Genomic DNA, 20425 nt, shown 5'->3' with positions numbered 1-20425 from the left:
GTCAAATAGAAACAGGAAGGTTGGGCCTGAGGGCAGGGGTTTATTAAAATGTCTACGTAATTGTCCAAGGCCATTAATATCCCCACTATTATAGCCTGCCCTCTTGATCAAGATTGCTATTCTATTCCTATAACCAGAATGTTCTATAAAGCAAAAGCTTTATCTGCTTGCAAAAATATACAGAAGTGTAGTTTAATACAATTACAGTTATTAAATGAACTAAACTGCATTTGTACTGTAGGCAGGAAGCTGTCAGGAGATATGTTAGCATGTAGCATCTCTGGAAGAAATGGCCAGTAGTGTAGGTTTGAAGCAAGAGGAACCAAAAAAAAATTTTTTTCCTAAATAATGTGAGTATTTCACTTTATTTATCTATACTAGCAAATGAATAAAACAAAATTGGCTCAAAGTGCAATCCTAACCATGTCTCCTCAAAAGTAAGCCCAACTGAATTCAATGGGACTTACTCCCAAGCAAGTTGGTTAGGATTGCAGCCTTTGATCCTAAATTGCTGTTCAGTTCATGTTAGGGGGGGAATATTTTTGCCAATTCAGCAACCCCACAACACCATATTCAATACCATTCCCAATCCCTACAATCAGATTTTCAGGGGTGCTGCAGACTGAAGAGGAAGGGGATAATGGAAAGCCTTATTACATTAACTGCTCCGTTCATAGAAGGAAAGATAGGGCCCAAAGCCATTGTCCTATAAAGCCATCAAATTATTACTGTCCGTTATTTCCACAGATTGCTTTGGCTCTTGTTATTATATTAAAATTGATTTCTGCTTTTCTTTCTTGTGTTTGATCTCCTGGCTCTTTAAAGGTCTTGATTTCGGAAGGCCTGGTGCAGTTTGCTCAAGATCCAAAGTTCATTGAGGTCACAACCCAAGAGCTGGCTGATGCTTGTGACTTGACGATAGAAGAAATGGAGAATGCTGCTGACAACATTCTCAATGGTAACAGCAAGCCAAGCCCCAATGGCAACCTCTTGCCTTTTGTTAACTGCAGGGACCCAGGGCAGGACTGTATGGGAGAGAAAGAGGAAACAGCCCAGAACCCAGATTGTAGAAAAAGTCAAGAGGAGCCTAAGGACAGCAGGATTTATATCAGCAGCCTGTAGTTGCCAAGGCTGAAAGTGATGCTGGTTTTTTAATTTGTTTCAATGTTCCTAATGGGTTTGTTTCAGAAGTGCCTCACTGTTCTCGTGACCTGGAGTAACCAGAACAGCGTTCTTCATTCATTTCCGTCAGGAAGAATTGCAGAGTTGGGTGGTGTAAAAGAGCTTTTCAGGAGTGAATATACAACCCCAGCGTGTGTCCATGAAGGAAGAATGACGACAAGTAAAAGGAGGAGAGTCAGATCCCTCCTTTTCTCAGTCCCTGCACAAGGAACAACAGCTGCTTCCTGAATGTGATGGAAAACCTCAGCTTCCTGTGAATGGCCCTAGCCAAAAGGACACTGCATCAAACGGGTGTCTTTCAACTTTGCTTGTACAAAAAAGAATCATTTTGCACATATTCTGTATGAGCCTCACCATCTCCATAAAGCCAAGGCCCTTTTGATCTGCAAGTGGAATAGAAGACTTCAGCAACAGATCCCCACACTTTGCTGAGGAAGAGGAGTTGGAGGAGGAAGCAGAAGTGGCAATGGTATAGGAGATGTAGATGGCAATATTGCAGATGCTTATTAATGGAAATGCAGAGACTCCTAGGCAGACTTCTCTGCCAGTCAATCAGAGCTCAGGCAGTCTACTCTGCCAACCAATCAGAGCTCAGACAGCTAGCTGTGCCAACTGCTCAAGGAGCAGGAAGCCAGCTCTGTCAAACCGGAGTTCAGGCAACCCGCCCATTTCAAAGAGATGTGGTGATGGGCTAATGTAGATCTCTCCTTGTTTTTGCTGTTTGATATTTTATTGAAAGCATGTTCTAATTTTTATTTTTGAATACTTTATTTTATGGTATTTTATTTTTTGAGGGAGGGGGTGAACGGAGTGTTTACAAAGTTTTGTAATCACCTAACTTTTTGTTTTCTTTCTCACCTTTGCAAATGTTTAAAATTGGTTTGATTTGATTATGTTGTACTATTTAATTTTTTTTTTGTTTCCCTCCATTGAAATTTGGGTAGAAACTAATAATGATATTAGAAGAGTTTTGCCAACCATTATGTACACCAGAATTTGTAATTTTATTTGAAGTAATGGAAATCTCCTTTTTGTTGTTGTTTTATAATTTAAAGATAGTAGGCAATGCACTTGATATAGTCTTGCACATATGAGTGATCGATTTGGATTCTTTATAGTGGTAGGTATATTTGCGGGTGTGTGAATGAGTGAACAGGACTGAATGAGAGAGTGAATGCATGCCTGAAAGTTTGTAAGTTCATACAGTTCTCCACTTCCTGGTATAACTGCAGGAGAGCTGTATCTGGGGTCATGTGAGTGTAAAAATATACCACTGTCTCTGCTTTTGAAAGGGGAATCAGTAACTCTTTGCATTTTCTGTTCCACAAGATATGCAAAAACAATGCAATAATATTAATTTTGAATACAATTTGTGAATTGTGTTGGCATTAAAACTGTATAGAAAAACAAAACAAGGGAATTAAAGAAAACAAAAAAAACCACACAAGTGAGAAGGAGTTACGTTTCGATATATTCTGTGTGATGTTTTATTGCATTGATGATGTTTCTGTTGAAGAAACCGTAATACTTGAATTCAGGTCAGTTTCAGTATTTTTCAACTATTTTTTTAAAATGAATTGCAATTGTGCCAAGCAAATATGATGAATTAAGTTTGTTTAAGGGGAAAATAACAATTCTTGTATATTTTGCTGCATGTAAAGTAAATCATTTCGTATTTGGAGTGTGCCAAGCTTTACCTTTGAACTTTTAAGTGCTTTTCTACATGTGGTTGGGGGGGAAAGGGTATACAATTTTTCCCTTTTTTAATTTGTACAATGAACAAAGTGTACCTGGTGTTAAGTAACTAGTCTGCAACCCACTGGCAGGTTGATCATTAACTGATTTTGCATATCTTGTGTTCACTTTCTTTTTTCTGCACTCCCTTGAACATGCACAGTAATGAATTGAGATGGAAAGAGTACCTTGCTTTCTGGAGCTGAGAATTTTTATCCAGGTTTAACCCCTTTGCACAGTTAAAATGATTCTCCTCACTAAAGGGTGGCAAATTTCACTATACAAAGATAGTCCAGTTGATCCTTTCCTATAAACTGAGCTGGCATCAGCAACTCCAGGAAGGGGAATAATTTATTTTACTATAGAGAAAATACTAGAAGAATAATGAATGTAACAACATCAAATTAATGCTCTTCATGAGTTAGTCACGGTTTTAGTTGCAGATTTATATCAAGCTCAGTGCAAAGCACCCTTCACCAAATTTGCACATTTAAAGGGACTACAATTACTTTAGAGGAAAAAGTAATTTAAAAAATTATTAGGATGACAAAAAATACCAAAACATGAAGTTAAACAACAATAAATATAACTTGTTATTCATAGGAACAAAGAACAAAATGCACAAGTTTAAGATGGAGAACGACTCACTAAATTGTAGCACTCTGAGAAGCATTTAAAGAGTATTATGAATAAGAATCTGAATACAATCTGATAAAATTGCATTTGCCTTTAGCCTGATTAATTGAAGAACTGTATAAAACACAGGTAGTAATTATTAGTTTTTAGAACCACTTTACATTGGAAAAGATCACAAGATGATAAAAGAACACAATGCAAAATAATGTTAAGAGCATAAAACAATAATGGCAAATAAGGGCAGGGAGAGGAGGACTAATGGGCCAGGGGGAACATGTTGGCAAGATGGCAATTGTTCAGCATAACCCCAGTCCAAAAATATGTCCATTCAGCTGCGTGATACTCACAAATTGCTTGTATGCATGTGTCCGAGCACATCTGCTACCATCTACCACCTGATCATATGGTTGGCACTATGACCTCTTTCAACACCCAATCACTTGTTCATGGGGGGGGGGGGGCTGAATTCAGTCACAATGAGTGACTATCAGTCACGATGAGCACTATTATAACTGATTAGGACTGTGAGCATAATCTGCAGTTCAGAATAAGAAATACAGAATATACTCCTTGGAATTATATATTCAATACTGATTTGAATACACGTGTTTCAGAAAGATATGCACATACATAATGGGGCATATTGAACAGAAATGAGGGAAAATTGCATTTCCATCACAGGTAGGACAGAAACAAATTAACCCAAAATTTCAGAGATTCAAATAAGATATCTATGGAGGCTATAAAAATGCCTTTTTAAAAGCAAAAAATCTGGACAGTTATTTCCTGAGGTTGCTTTAGTTATCTTGTCTCAAGGCCTGAGGCTCAGCAGTTACATGGCATGACTTTTAACACACTCAGATTTTATGACTATCTAAGCTACTTACTCAGAAGTCTTCCAAATCAAGTAAGTTCTGTTCTGGAATATATGGCTTGTGTATCATATTATATAAGCCCCCAACATCTAAATGTAAGGCAGTCCAATCATAAATCTGCAGAAAAGGTCACATTCTCTGGCTAAGGGTTCTTATATACTTTTTGTTTAACCAGCATCCAATAGTTAACTAATTATGGCCACTTCCTCAGGAAAAAATCTGTCTTATCAGCCTGGTCCTGATCTGCATTTGCTTCAGCAGTACAAACAAAGTTTCTATCCTGGAGCTAATGCCTCATTATTTTCAGCAAATGAAGTTAACAAGGTAAACGACCCCTGGATGGTTAAGTCCAGTCGAATTCAGCTATGGGGTGTAGCGTTCATCTCCGCTTTCAGGCTGAGGGAGTCGGCATTTGCCACAGACAGCTTTCCGGGTCATGTGGCCAGGATGACTAAACCCCTCTGGCACATGGAATACCGTGACAAGTGCCAGAGTGCACAAAAATGTCGTTTACCTTCCTACCGCAGTGGTACCTATTTATCTATTCACACTGGTATGCTTTTGAACTGCTATGTTGGCAAGAGCTGGGACAAAGCAACAGGAGCTCACCCCGCCAGGCAGATTCAAACTGCCAACCTTATGATATGCAAACTCAATAGGCTCGGTCGTTTAGACCACAGCACCACCCGTGTCCCTACTTCAGCAAATGAAACCCCTATCCATTCCTTTCTTTTAAAAATAAGTACTGTCTTATTGGCTATAATTGGTATACAAATTTAATAATAATAATATAATCTAACACAGAACTGAGAACTGTTAAGCTCATGAAAATCAGCGGTCTCAAGTATGCTTCTGTGCTGCAACATTGCCACCAGGTATTTATACCGCATTTTCCAAACCAATATATTATTTATAAAACAGATTACATTATTAAATTGGTATAAATTTAAAACAATAAAATTTCAGTATAGAAAACAATACAACCAACAGCATTTAAAATAGAAATTAGCTGAAGCAAGGCAAAAGGCCATCCAAAGCAGGAAGGTCTTCAAAGCATGTTTTCTGGAGCTGGAACGTTTGCTCCTAAGACCTATCTAGTCAAGCATCTCCTGCTCTGATAGTGACCAACAAGCAGGACATGAGCACTCTCCCCACTGGTGCTCCCCAGAAACTGGTATTCAGAGGCATACCACCTCCCTTACTGGAGGCAGTACACAACTATCCTGGTTAATAGCATTGAGAGCATTATCCTCCATGACTTTGTCAACCCCCCTTTAAAGCCATCCAAGCTGGCAGTCATTACTATATCTTGTGGTAGCAAATTATATTTTTAACCATGTGCTTGTGGAGAACTACTATACATTTACTACTTTGCATTTAACAGAGAAGTACTAGGTTGTAGATTGATGGTTATAAGTCACTATACTTCATCTATTACATAAATGAATGTGTTTCCCTCTCTTCTCTGAAACTATACTCAAAGGGGCTAACAAAAAGATCAAAGATGAGTATATATTTTCCCTCCAGTGTTAATATTTGTAATAACATACTGAAAAGTAAAAAAACCCTCTTTTTTGTCCTTCTTCTCTTAATTTTACTATTTTTTTCTACTTTGCTCATAACCATCATGCTCCAGATTTTATTAAACCATGCATTCACTTATAGAAGGCTCCAACAAGAAAACTTATTAAATAGGTTGAACTATCTATGAAAAATCAATCAAATTTTGCAAAGTATGATAATATCCATTCTTGGAGAGGCATTATACAACTGTCAGGGCCAAGCCCACCCATGAGGTGAAGTGTGGCAGTTGCCTCAGGGCAACAAGCTCCAGAAAGCTGGGAGAGGCAGCAGATCCAGCAAGTGGGCAGACATACAGCAGCAGACACACAGCGGATGAGGGGTCAGGATTTTCTGTTTTGCCTCTAATGGCAAAATGTCCTGAGCCAGCCCTGACAACTGTGCACACAATTTATATAGCATGTTCTCCAAAATCACATCCTGGCCAACAATTAATAACCATGCTGCAATGAGAGCAGAGAGCCAGAATCTGCCTGGAAACAACTTGCTTTTTTTAGTTTTGTTTGCGCTTAAGAATCCTCATTAACTGTTTCCAACAATGTATGCATTAGACCAAACAATTTCATTCATTTTTTATTAATCCAGAATAGCTGTCATTCCTCAATATCATATTCATAATTACTAGGGCCAGTCCACACCTGCATACAGTATTCATCAAAAAGACTCTAGATTCAGGTAGGTAGCTGTGTTGGTCTGACGCAGTTGAAATAAATACAGTAGTAGCTCGGGTTATAGATGCTTCAGGTTACAGACGCTTCAGGTTACAGACTCTGCTAACCCAGAAATAGTACCTCGGGTTAAGAACTTTGCTTCAGGATGAGAACACAAATCGCGCGTCGACAGCGAGAGGCCACGTTAGCTAAAGTGGTACCTCAGGTTAAGAACAGTTTCAGGTTAAGAATGGACCTCCAGAACGAATTAAGTTGTTAACCCGAGGTACCACTGTAAAAAAATTGTCCAGTAGCACCTTAGAGACCAACTAAGTTTGTTGTGGGTATAAGCTTTCATGTGCATAGTCTCTAAGGTGCTACTGGACAATTTTTTTATTTTTTTATTTATACCAAAAAGACTACAATCCTATACCCATAGGTATACCTAAGTCCTATTAACCTCAATGAGACTTATTTCTGAGTAGATGTGTATAGGATTATGTTGCTAATGACTAATATCAAGATATTAATTTCATTTCTCAACAAGCCAAAACAGAGCAAATACAACAGAAATACTTTTCATATAACTTCAGATCACCTAAAATTCAAAGGATCCATTCTGACATTAACTTCATAAAATGGGAGCTGCGTCAGTATAAATCCTTCCTGCACCACAGGATGGACACATGGATGGAGATGGCAGTATGGCTCCTTCTCATGCCTATGATACCCCAACTTTAGGAATAGTGATGATGGTGTGGGATGGGATGGCACATCGTGGACTCCTCCCATATTAGGGCTTCTGATGCCACTCAAGCAGCATAGGAAACAGCTGAACTCCAGCAGCTCTCATGCTACTTAAATAAACATCAGAAGGGGCCTAAAGCTTTTCAGTTGGATTGGTTCACAACTGTAAGCCATTTAGTAATCAAGTGAAATTAAATGATACACACATGCATGTAAACCAATCCTAAATTCATTTAGAATTGCCCACTCCCAACGTAAGCATGCACTGCACGTTTGGGAATGGGGAATTAGGTGGCTGCATTATTCTTCGCTGATTATGACAGCATTCCAAGGGAATAGATGAAGACAGTTATATGCAATTGCAAACTTATCACTAGTCGTATACTACCAATGATAATCAGACTTAAGTCCATTGATTTCATTGGGTCTACTCTGACTAACCTTGGATATCACCCTATGAGTTCCTGTAAAAGTGTAAATTCCACAGGTAGTAAAATACCAGCCATAACTGGTTGTATATGGTGCTATTCCTTTACCTCCTGTGGTATTTGTCAGAGAACTGATATTTCATGCATCCAGCCATCATAAGTACTGTACTGCTTTGACATGCATTTATTGAGGTTAGAGTTAAATTGTGACTTTGCAAATTTACAGAAAGGCACAGAGAACAAATACAAAGTGATAGCATAAGTAATTAATTTTGCACATTGTCAGGGGTATCCAAGTGATGTTGAAAAAGTGATTTTAGTTTCATACATGTCCTTATCAAAATGAATAGTCTTAACACAAAAATTATGCATGTTGACCAGGCAGTGTATTATCTAATCTGTTTATATTATCCAGTTTTATATATTTATTGATATTATTTGGAGACTATGCATACTGTGCAGGCATTTTACAAAAACCCCTGTTTACACTGCCTATTTAAACACATTCTCTATGCCTTCATGTGAGTGTGCAAAATTGCATATTTATGCAAATTATTCACTGAATTTATATTAACCACGATATATACACACTTGACAGGAATTAACAATGTTTTCTAAGTATATACTGGTGCTACAATTTCTGTCAAAACAAACTGTTATATATAGAATCTTCTGGGTTTAGGTATTAATGAAATCATTTACCTATGGTATGGAGCATCTTTTGTTTCTATAGAAAGTTAGACTGAAGATGCAATTTACTCAAAGTAGGTTCTTCTGCCATCATTGTGCATTTGGGTATTAGAGGAAGGAGTTTCTATCCAAATTTCAAGCACCGGATGAAAGATCTTAGTTCTTTAATATATTTGTCATAGTCTGTCTATACCCTATTTCGTATCAATCACCAATGAATGAAAGGTACTTTGCAGATATTTTAACAGAGATTTTGGTGGACCATGGCCAGAGCTTGCTGCTGCCAGCACAGTTTAGATTATGAGTGGCTGCTATTTTACTTCAAGTCGCTATAATATAAGCATAGAAAGAGAAACTTAAATGGGTCTGAGCAAAGAGCTACTGCCTCCTTTAAGTGGGGCAGTCTGGGGCATGGTAGGGGAAAGGGGAAAAGCTTTGGTTCCATAAAATGTCCTTTCTTTTCCCTTTGTATTGGGCTTACATGTTGGATACAATCACTGCACTGCCGATGGAAGCTTTACAGAAGCTAAAGACTGGGTTGTTTTCTACAAGGGGAAAAAGCCCACCATCACTCTTTTGAGTTTGTTCACTCCTGCAGCTCGACAACTGTCTACACTGCAGACTAAAGACATTTATTGCAAGTACCAAGACTTCCATCTTCCCCCATCACCCTTGGTCATTCTACCAGGCCGGTTATATTGGATTCCCCCCCCCCTTCCTTATTCTGTATGATTTAGATTATGGGAGGAAAGCTGGGCTTAATGATCCAGAGCTGGAGTTCCCTTAGCCCGAGAACTTTTCTGCATCGTCTGCTTCTTCAAGTGAACATGTATGATGAAGATGTTGATGATTACAATGATGCAGATGTTGCTGCTACTGCAAGGGATCCAACCTGTTTTATTACCCCACCCCCCACTGCACCGGAGTCTGAAGGGACAGCCAAAGGAGCACTATGTACAGGACCACATCTATTTCTGCTTTGTTTTCTAACCCTAGTCCCACCCCGTTGATGACTATGACAACAACAAAAAGGGCAAATGCATTTTTTACATTTCTTGATAATTTCTAAAGCAATGTATCATTGCTTTCTTTAGACTGATGCCAATATAAGAGTTGTATGGGTCTCAGCCAGGCTTCCGTGTCTTTTTCTGACTGAAGAGTTTGAGATCATTCTATGAAACATTCTTACTTAAAGGCAAGTTATGATTTGACAACCATGGAGACAACTTTTCAAGAAAACACACAGCTCGCTAACTGTTCAGTTGCTGAGATTATTCTCTTAGTAACAATTGCAATTTGTGCGCTTCTTAATAACATTTAAAAATAAACTCATCCTTTACAGGAAGAGCCCACATTTGAACCATATTTGGTATAATTGTACATCGATTTGTCTTAAACATTACAGTTCTAATATAAATGGAATGGAATATGAATCAAGGAACTATGAGGTTGGATAGATGAATGGACAGTTGTGTCCAATTAATCTCTAGAAGATTAATCAAAATCCTGGGTTGGGTTCTGAGTTCACACTACAAAGAGACGGTTGTTTTATATGTTACAGTTTCTTACATGGAAATTATTTGGGCAAAACTGTTCTTTACCTGATAAAAGATCAAAACAGTAACATTTGCCAGGCCATCAAAATTCTAACGCAGAAAAAGAAAAAATGTGAGATTTAATAACAGAGAGAGAGAGAGAGAGAGAGAGAGAGAGAGAGAGAACTATGCCATGTATACAGGAGATTCTTAATCATTTTCAACTTAACAAACATGGGAAATCTAACTGATTTGAAGCTAGTGAGATCACACAAAGAGAACTGAAATTAATAGAATATATGGCTGAAAGGAACCTCCTATGTCCTCCAGCTTAATATTGCTAATTTTACATAAGTAAATGGGGGGAGGCGGGCAGCAAAGGGATACCATATGACATTTTTACTAAGTAGACTTGATCACAGAAGGATAAGGGCCCTGAGATAGTAGTGACTACATAAGGAAAAATGTGACTCCAGAATAAAGAGACAGGGTTGTCTCATTTATTGTAGTTTCCTAGGTGGAGACTGGTCCTTTACTTGCAATGAAGTGTGGGATTTAATCACATCCACACCATGTATTAAGAATATGCAGTTCATACAGGTATACCATATACATTCCATGCAGGAAATACTATCCTAAATATTGAAGGCCTATTAGAACTTGGGAGCGGGGGGGGGGGGGGGAAGAGAGAGAATTCAGACTCCTTTGTCACTTGAACTTATTGCTCCTGAGAGGACAGAAATGGTTGAGGGACAGTGGTGGGAATGGCTTCCACCCAGAGTGGTACAACAGGAGGATAGTGCTTTAACCTATACATACATACTCAGCAGCCACAAACTTGAAAACTATAATACCTGGTGGGGGTGAGGGTGGGGTTTGTTCAGCTAGACCTAAACCTCAGCAGTACTTTGCAGGGATAGGAGCATTATCCTGACATGAGTCAGGGGACCTTGAACTTATTTCAGATTGTTCAGGGCTGGGGGCTGCCATCACCATCCTCAATTCTGAGTGCTACTACATTGTAAATCAATGCATATAAGTTTTGGAATTGCCATAGCTCCTGAACTGAAAAGTATAGCAGGGGAGGGATTTTTTTTTTAATCCCTACTCCCTGTGTTGTCTGCTCCTCTTTTTCCTTGTTGAAAAGCCAATCCAGCCCTCCAGCGTTCATCACTGTCAGAGATTTTATACATGTCTTAACGTACCATTATTATAGGAGAGCTTTGCTCATATGCAGTTCTCGTTGGAAGATGGCTTCTTTTCTGTCCCTTCCCCTCTTTTCTTTTTTACAAAATAGTATTTTTTCTGAATACCTGGGGAATGCACAGAAACCCTTACTTTGCCCATGGGTGCCCCAGTTTTATGTCCTATGTGTCAGATTGCTGCTAGGAGGAACAAGTGGGACCTGGCAGGACCTGTTAAAAATACTGTTGTATACCTTCACAGTTTGGGTTCCAGCCAGCCCCTCCTTCCAAGCAGGGCATTCCACTCCTCCATCTTGTTCTCCATTTTCCTTTTCCAGCTATCACACAATATTCTGTGGCTATTGCGCATGTTCAGTCCTCATTGTTCGGGGGGGGGGCTTTGTGTGTTTTTGTTTTTAAAGAAGCCTTTTTATACTTCTGCAAACATTAGGGGTCCCCCAAGCATGCTGCAACATCCAGAGACATTCCAGACAAAACACTCACTACATAAGTTTAGTATTAGAAGGAGTGTTAATGATGAAACAGCCATCAGTGATATTATTCTGCAATTATTTTATCAGAACATTTTCTCTCTGGTTTACTAGCTGAAGTCCACTGGTGACAGCTGGTTCAATCAATCAGTCTTCTGCCCAAACTCCATTTAATGTGAGGATTTGTGCAAGGAGGGGGGGGCGGGCGGAATCCTGATTAATTGTGCTGTACATGTTTGGGGCATATATCCTTGAGCTACATTTTATACTATCAGAAAGAGATATGAAATAAGAGGAAATAAACCCAGTTTGATCTTAGTTCATCTCAGTTTCTGAAAGTATGAATTTCAACACAGTTCCTGTATTATTGCCTTGTAGTGGTGTATGTATTATTGTAGCATCTTGTATTCACCACTGACAGAGATAGCATAATACCATTGGTATCCTATCGGTCTGAATGTAATACTGTACTTTTCTTATGCTCTTAAACAAATCATTTAGGGATCTACTTTTAGTTTGACTATGCTAATCTATATTAACCTTTAGCATCATAGGTAACTTCTTTAATTATTTATGGCCTGCTTTTCATAAACTATTTTCTAAAGTCTGCTTACAAAGTAAGCCCTCACATAAAAAACAAAAACAATTCTGTGTTTTCATGAACAGTAAAATGAACACAGAAGCTGCTCTAGGAATATTATCTGGCTCATGATCACCAATTACTTAATAAGAATTCATGTCAGTATCTTGCACATTGGTAGAGAAGGTAGTTTATGTGCTGTGAAAATTTTAAAAATCCCAAAATTACAACCTCAGGGTTGTTGTAGGTTACAATGTTACAGTGATGGGAGAAACCACATCAGACAAAATCCTCCTTCTGTGCTACTCTTGTTAGTGTCCTAGCAGCTTATGTCCTTTTGGCTCCCTGGTCACAGCCTCTAACCCTCTTATCCTCCCTTTGCCTATCCACCTCCTTCCTGCACTGAGCCCCCTGGGAGGCTTTGCCTCAGTCCCCCTTTTTCCAACTCAGCCCACCTTTCTCCATCTTTGCATCACACAAGCTTCCTCAGGTTCTTACTTATCCCAAATGGATCATTCCACATTAAATCAATGCAAAAAAAACCAAGGGTTTTGTCACCCACCATTTCAGATTTTGATGAAACTTGGTGTACACCCTTCATTTATGGTTGAAAGAAACCCCCTTAATTCCCCCCCCCTCTATCTCAAACGGTTTTAATTTTAAAACACATCAAAGTTTTGTTAAATCTGCGTTGTCTGTCCCTCTTGAGACCCTCGGCACAAGATACCCTTGTGTACATTTTGGGTTTTTTTCCTCCATAACCAATGATCAGATCTCTTTGAAATTTTACACAGAGCTCAATAAAATGATGAGGATTTCAGAAAAAAATACACCAGCACTCAAAAGATTTTATAAATGCCTACAAAAAATTATAAATGCACTTGTAGCCTAGGTTTTTTGATGGAAAAACTAGGTTTAGAAAACCTAAATTTACAGCATATGGGAATGATGTAACCAAAAGTTTTTGATGTTGAAAATTATTGCAAAGACATGCTCTTTCTTGACAAAGAATGAAATTTGTGATTTTTTATTCCTTGTAATGAAAATTTTACGTTTGTGGACATCGTGGGGGGAAATGGCTACTGGGTAGCCATTTTGTACAACTTTCCTTCAATCTGTAGCTGTAATAGAAAACATTAATGAAACAAAGTTGTTAATCTTAAAAATTAAAATAATATTGGTTATTATAGGTTTTTTTCAAAAGTGCAGACTTGTTTTAATTTTGGGATTTTGGATCTGAAGTTATGAAAATTGGCTATCAGGAATATAAAAAAAGAAGAAGAAAAAGAATTTACAGTCAGTAGAACATTAAATGCTGACATGTAAGGAAGTAAGACCTAGCAAGAAAAATATTCCAAAAAATTAAAAATTTAGTAGTATATACAAATAGGAGTACATCAAATCAGGCTTATATTGTTTAAAAAATAATTATTCATTTCAGAAATATTAAAAATATTAGACATTTTAAAATGTTTTCTCAGATTGCAGTTCAGAGAAGTCTTGCTAGTTGTGTATGCTATTATTCTCTGTGTGGATGAATCATGGATAGCTGAAGTTGGGTGATACAATGCAGATGAGTCATGCAAGCCACTGGTGTTGATGGAAGAAAAAATGAAATACTTACAGGTGATACTGAGGCTACAGCAAAAAAACTGAGGAGCATTGAACTTGTAAGGTAATCAACTGTGATAATAGCATAATCTGTTATGGTAGCCATTTTTTACTTTAGTTTAACTGTTGTCCTTACTGTTATTAATGTATCTGCTGTCATACGCCTCAATATATTTAACATAAATGTTAAAAAGTCTCCATGCATCCATTATTTCAAGATGGCACACAAACATCATTCTCTTTTTCTTTTCTTTTCTAAGATAGACATGTACAAATTGGGGATCATGTAATATTGCATAATTGAATATAATAATTTTAAATTCTTTTAATCTTTTTCTTGCTAGGTCTTACATGTCAGCATTTAAAGTTTCTGACCAAATTTTTTATTATTATTATTGATTTCACGATAGCCAATTTTCATAATTTTAAATACCCCAAAACTAAAAACAAGTCTGCACTTTCGAAAAAATCTATAATAACCAATATTATTGTAATTTTTAAGATGAACAACTTTGTTTCAGTAATTTTTTCTATTGCAGCTATGGATTGTAGGAGAGTTGTACAAAATGGTAGCCATTTTTTTCCTATGATGTACAAAAAAAGTAAAATTTTCATTACAAGGAATAAAAACCCATAAATTTCATTCTTTGTCAAGAAAGAGCATGTCTTTGCAATAATTTTCTACATCAAAAACTTTTGGTTACATGCCCACATGCTGTAAATTCAGGTTTTCTAAACCTAGGTTTTCCACCAAAAAAACTAGGCTACAAGTGCATTTATAATTTTTTGTAGGCATTTATAAAATCTTTTGAGTGCTGGTGTATTTTTTTCTGAAATCCTCATCATTTTATTAAGCTCTGTGTAAAATTTCAAAGAGATCTGATCAATTGTTATGAAGAAAAATAAAAAAAAATGTACAAAAAGGTTTATTGTGCCGAGGGTCTCACGGGGGACAGACAACACAGATTTAACGAAACTTCGAAGTGTTATAAAATTAAAACCATTTGAGATAGAGGAAAAAAAATTCTTTCAATCATAAGGGATGGGTGTATACCAAATTTCATCAACATCCAAGATGGAGGGTGACATGACCTCGTTGAAATGACATGGAATGACCCAAGTCCTTTAGGCAGCCGACCTCATATCCTCCCTACACAGCATACAACCCCTTCTGACCTTTATTATTTATTTTACTTATAATATTTTAGCCCTTCTGTTCCTCCAAGGAGCTTAAGGCCGCGTACACAATCCCTCTTTTTATCCTGAAGTGCTAAGGTTACTTTACACATCATTCTAGTCTCAGTTGACCATTGCCTACAACACTGATTTGGGGGCAGGTGTTCATGAGTTAGTGCATTAATACTGACTTACTTAGTCAACCAGTGTCAGAGGCTTCACCACTGCAAGCACAATACCAAATAGATGTCAGCCTCCTCCACAGTCCATTCCATGCATCTTATCAATGTAAGCTGGCTCTCAGCAGCAAAACTGTATCCTTGCACCATATTAATCAAGGCAAACAAATAGTGTGGTGGCACATTCAAACTATTTGATGTTTCTGGCCTAGTTTTAACCATGGGCTATTATTTGAGAAATTTCTGTCAGCAGAACCAAATTTATATTAAAAAAAAACTTATCACTTCAATCATTCACTGCCTCAATCATGTACGTTTAGGAACCTACTAAGAGTTTCTACAGCTCTTGCAACATGAATGGGTAAGAAGTGTCTTAAAAGCTCTAAACATCTGAACAAGAAATGATTTCTATGTTTTTAGGTAAATCTCTAATTCAAATGCTCACACACACAAAGAGCATTTCAAGATAAGATGCTGCACCTCATAACCTCACGTACCTAGAGCTTCCACATAATCATCCTTCCATGCAAAAACAAGTTGCATGTCCCTACCAATAAATATTGCTGTGTTTTATACAATGCTGTCTCTCTGTCAAAGATGCCTCTACTACAGACAAATTTGATTTCTTAAAAGTGTCTGGATGAAAGAGGCCACACTGTGCCTTTCTTGGATATATATATAGAGAGAGAGAGAAAGGAAGAATTCCTTCCTAAAATAGTGAAGCTTAGCAAGTCAAGGATAATTTTTTTTAAAGAAAAGAATACCAACTGTAATCCAGCTCAAAAGCAAATGTAATTTAGGGTATGATTCCAAGTTTTTCAGGCTACATTCTTATTGATGTCTGCGATCACATTACAGGAACAGGCAAGCCAAGTATAGCCTCAATATATGTTTCTCCTTATTTCATTGAACTGAGGGGTTCATCCTGACAAAACTATCCATCTTATTAATTTCAGTGTGCAGTGGGCTCATGCACAACTTTCACTTCCTCTGACCATCCAAGGAACTTCATTTCCCTTGACCATCAGCTATAAATGTTTAGTTGATATGATACAGATTTCTGCATGTAACTTTCTTTCTAATTGCTTAGATCCATGAATGAACTGAGCTCTTAAAAGCTGTTATATCTGTCAAGATGTAAATTCCTCCACTTTTCCTCCTCCCTAATCCAAAATGTTCATACTATCTAACTTAAAGATGTTCCAGACAGAGCTGTTGAGCAGGTCCCACTGTTTTAAGACCCAGTTTTCATGAACCAACTGAATCAAGAAGGCTAAAATTGCCCTTGTAAAATAAAGCTGTACAGTTTGTAACCATAATGTAAGCCTGCCATAGGTTAAAAACAAACAACCAGTCTTGCCCTCTTCTCACACATTTTAAATAAACAGAATGAATGACCCACAAAGTGAGCTAGAGAATTGCCTTGGTGTGAGACAAATGTATATTCCTGTAAGATTGCATTTTTATCTGAGGAATTATGTTATTTTAAAAATTGCTAATAAATTTTTTAACAATGTCTTGACTGGTTTATCCTAACTCCTTTTACACTTATACCTTCCTCATGACATCTGCTACAAACAGGCCAATCTGCCAACCACTGTCAACTTATACATTCCTAACATTTATACTTTCCCAGTGGATTTGTATTACAGTTCTATCAGTGCCAAGCTATATTTAGAATCCTAACCATACCTTTACAATAGTAGTGGCTATCTGCATGGCTTGAGTGCTCACTGGAAGGACAGATTGTGAAGCTGAGGCTCCAGTACTTTGGCCACCTCATGAGAAGAGAAGACTCCCTGGAGAAGACCCTGATGTTGGGAAAGATGGAGGGCACAAGGAGAAGGGGGCGACAGAGGACGAGATGGTTGGATAGTGTTTTCGAGGTTACCAGCATGAGTCTGACCAAGCTGCGGGGGGCAGTGGAGGACAGGAGTGCCTGGCGTTCTCTGGTCCATGGGGTCACGAAGAGTCGGACACGACTAAACGACTAAACAACAACAACAAAATCTGCATGGCTAACAGCCCAGTCCTCATACTTTCTGAACCAGTACACATCTTATGAATGGGAAATATGCCTATACTACCACCACAACATAAAACTGTTATCCAAGCAATGTTACACTAATATTACATAAAATAGAAACAATAAATACATTAATATTCACCCATCATGTTGTTATGAGTTGGCTGAGTTTATTGTCCCTGTACCTCTCTTGCTTTCCCTCTCATTGTCTATTCACCTGTCAAAGAAGATATAGAACAATAAACATACTTTCCACCAGTTTTGGTTATTTTTGATATTCTACTTATTATTTGCAGCACAAATTTGACAGTTACAAATCTGTTCTGCAACTAACACAAATAAGGTAGGGATGTGCAATTGTACATTTCTCCCAAAATACTTTCTAAAAATTCAGAGTGCATCTTCTAGGAAAGACAACTTTGAGGAATATGAATGCTCTGGCAAATAAGAATGTAAGCAAACAACACTAAAAATGCAAGTCAGATTCAGAAACAAATTCAGATGAACCAAACTCAAATGTGCCCTAACCAATAAGAACAAGAAGCACACTAACTGAAGATAAGCTCATGGCAGATGAAGAAGTAGTTGATAATAAAAAGCCATAGCCTGGTAAATTAACCCCCAAAAGTCTGTTCATTCCTTATTCATTCCTTATTCTTAAAATCTAGCATGATAATTTAAGAACCTCAGTGTACTTTTAGAGTTTAGTTTCCTTCAGACTGTAACCCATTGCTATGCATGTTCACTTGTAAATCCCACACTGCGTCAAAAGGGGCTTAGTACAATCCTGTCTGCACTGATTTGGAGTATGCATAGAATTGCACTGTTGAACTAATTTTCTGGTCCCAATTCCATGTACTTGTTTTAACTTTTGAAGCCTTAAAAAGCTTAGAACTAGGATACCTATCAGAGAGCTTTCTACTTTCCACCTGAGGCAGGGAGGTAATCAGACATAGGATCTTTTTGGTTGTGTTGTCCTGCCTTCAGAACTCGTTCCCCAGGTAGGCTTCCCTGGTACCATCTCCCATTATCTTTTCAGCACCAGGTACTGTTGCTATTTGCCTGGACTTTTTAAGCTTTTAGTTTGACTGCAGCCCTATTCACATTTCTCTCACATACAGGGCATAGCTACATTGACTATAGAGAGTAACCAGGTATTTAACCTGCCCTGTGCTATAATTTCTTTCTATAACTATGTGTTGTTCACAGTTGTCTGTAGGGAAATGCCAATGCACAAGCACTGCACGATACAGACACTAGGTATCCTGATAGTACAAAGCCCCTATACAGCCAGATGCTTGAGCTTCGGAATTTCCCTAAAGACAACTGCACACAATCATGGGGAGAATAACACTATGGTCTAATCTGCACTCAACATAATAATGCCCAACATCTGAGTAACACATGCACAGGGCTTTTCCATTCTGCTGGCTTTTAAGCCTTATCTTGTTTTATTCTATTGTATGCTTTTGTTGTTGTTGTTGTTTAGTCGTTTAGTCGTGTCCGACTCTTCGTGACCCCATGGACCAGAGCACGCCAGGCACTCCTGTCCTCCACTGCCCCCCGCAGCTTGGTCAGACTCATGCTGGTAACCTCGAAAACACTATCCAACCATCTCGTCCTCTGTCGCCCCCTTCTCCTTGTGCCCTCCATCTTTCCCAACATCAGGGTCTTCTCCAGGGAGTCTTCTCTTCTCATGAGGTGGCCAAAGTACTGGAGCCTCAGCTTCACAATCTGTCCTTCCTGTGAGCACTCAGGGCTGATTTCCTTAAGAATGGAGAGGTTTGATCTTCTTGCAGTCCATGGGACTCTCAAGAGTCTCCTCCAGCACCATAATTCAAAAGCATCAATTCTTCGGCGATTGTATGCTTAAAAACAAACAAAGGCCTGTGCCAAAAGGCACATATCCATCCCCCATTCACAACTATTAAAATTGTAACCTAACAACTATCATACTGTGTAAGTTCAACAATTCCATTTGCCGTGTTCACCTTGGCAAGTGGTCAGCCTTCCCCACAACTTTGAAGCTGCAGAATTGAGTGGAGATCATCCCAGCAGCTCCTCAGCAATCCACAATGGTAGAAAGGCTAGAGATTTGTTTGGCAACTGAGTGGAGAACAGAGAACAGCTTCCCCAGCAGCACCAAACTGGCACCCCATGGCAGCCTCTCCTGCTTCTGAGCCAGTGGGGGAAGGGGTGCAACTGCAGCAATGCCCAACAGGCTACACTCTTCCCGGGGCCCCTCCTCAGAAAAGGAAAGGGGCTTGAGAGATGAGGGAGCTCCACAACTACAACTGTTTGATTTGGCCAACAAGGCTAGTAGTCATTGTGTAAAGCACTTTACAATACAGTATATACATTTTGTTCAACAACCCTGACAGAAGTCACTCACATCCTCACGGATGAGGACGGCGGGCAGGGGATTTGGCCTAGTTCAAAAGCAGGGCTCAGAATTTAGACGCTGTTAATTTTTTGGCGTTTGCTAAGTTTCGTGCCTTGTTTTTATGTGTATCAGACAGGAATGTGCCTTATTAGATTTTAGTGGTGTTATATATATATATATATATGTATACACACACACACACATATATATATATGGCTTGCAGTGTTGTTTTTTGAGGGGGCGGGGGGAGTATCAGCACCTTTTTATCCCCAAATGTTGAAAGTGTGGCACTTACTGTAACAACTTCATGGTGAGTACGGGCTCCTTTTTGTCTGGGGGCGGGGAGCAGAGGCTAAGGGCCTCAAAGTCTGGAAGAGGCCCAGGCCTCGCTGGGGGGCTTACTTCTGAGTAGGCAATGTATAGGAACGCGCCGCAGGTCTGTGAGAAGAGATTCTATGAGGACGTCGGCAGCTAACCTGCTTAAATTCATAAACGCGCCCAAAAGCAACCTCAACGGAACAAGCACACGTTAGGGACCTACGTACTAAGGCAGCTAAAACTGCAAGGCGTCAGGGGCCACAGGGAAGCGAATAAATAGCAGTAACAACAGGCACACGAAAGCGGGCGAAGAGGCGAGGCCACGCCTTTGGCAGTTCCTTCTAACCGCCCGCTCTCGCGCCCAGGGCGCTGAAACCACGCCTCCTTCTCCCGTCACGGAGCTCAGCTCCTCGCGCCGC

General features: G+C 38.8%; 1 protein-coding gene and 1 long non-coding RNA gene across 24 annotated transcripts in view; one reads left to right on the top strand and one right to left on the bottom strand.

The window, feature by feature from the left end:
* The window catches only part of CACNA1C (calcium voltage-gated channel subunit alpha1 C), a gene marked incomplete at its 5' end in the record, with an annotated part of 458067 nt that extends 448417 nt beyond the window's left edge, over positions 1-9650 (top strand). For all 8 annotated transcript variants that reach the window (XM_079992108.1, XM_079992110.1, XM_079992109.1 and 5 more), the window contains one exon: positions 826-9650. In XM_079992108.1, coding sequence (XP_079848234.1) covers positions 826-1122 — 297 coding nt within the window. In that variant the 3' untranslated portion in view covers positions 1123-9650. The remainder of the gene's footprint in view (positions 1-825) is intronic.
* LOC307225302 overlaps positions 1-20417 on the bottom strand; it is a 122049-nt gene extending 101632 nt beyond the window's left edge. For 8 of the 16 annotated variants that reach the window (XR_013842832.1, XR_013842834.1, XR_013842835.1 and 5 more), the window contains exons 1-3: positions 19984-20417; positions 17448-17522; positions 10125-10169 (exon numbers count right to left, since the gene is read on the bottom strand). This is a non-coding gene — a long non-coding RNA (uncharacterized lncRNA). The remainder of the gene's footprint in view (positions 1-10124; positions 10170-17447; positions 17523-19983) is intronic. The other 8 variants (XR_013842831.1, XR_013842833.1, XR_013842837.1 and 5 more) reach the window with 1 other exon arrangement.
* Positions 20418-20425: the final 8 nt, after the last annotated feature.

This window comes from Podarcis cretensis (assembly GCF_951804945.1).
Source record: "Podarcis cretensis genome assembly, chromosome: 10".
In the NCBI taxonomy this organism is placed as follows: Eukaryota; Metazoa; Chordata; class Lepidosauria; order Squamata; family Lacertidae; genus Podarcis; species Podarcis cretensis.
The sequence above is the reverse complement of the archived record's forward strand: the minus strand, read 5'-3'. Positions and strand labels throughout refer to the sequence as shown.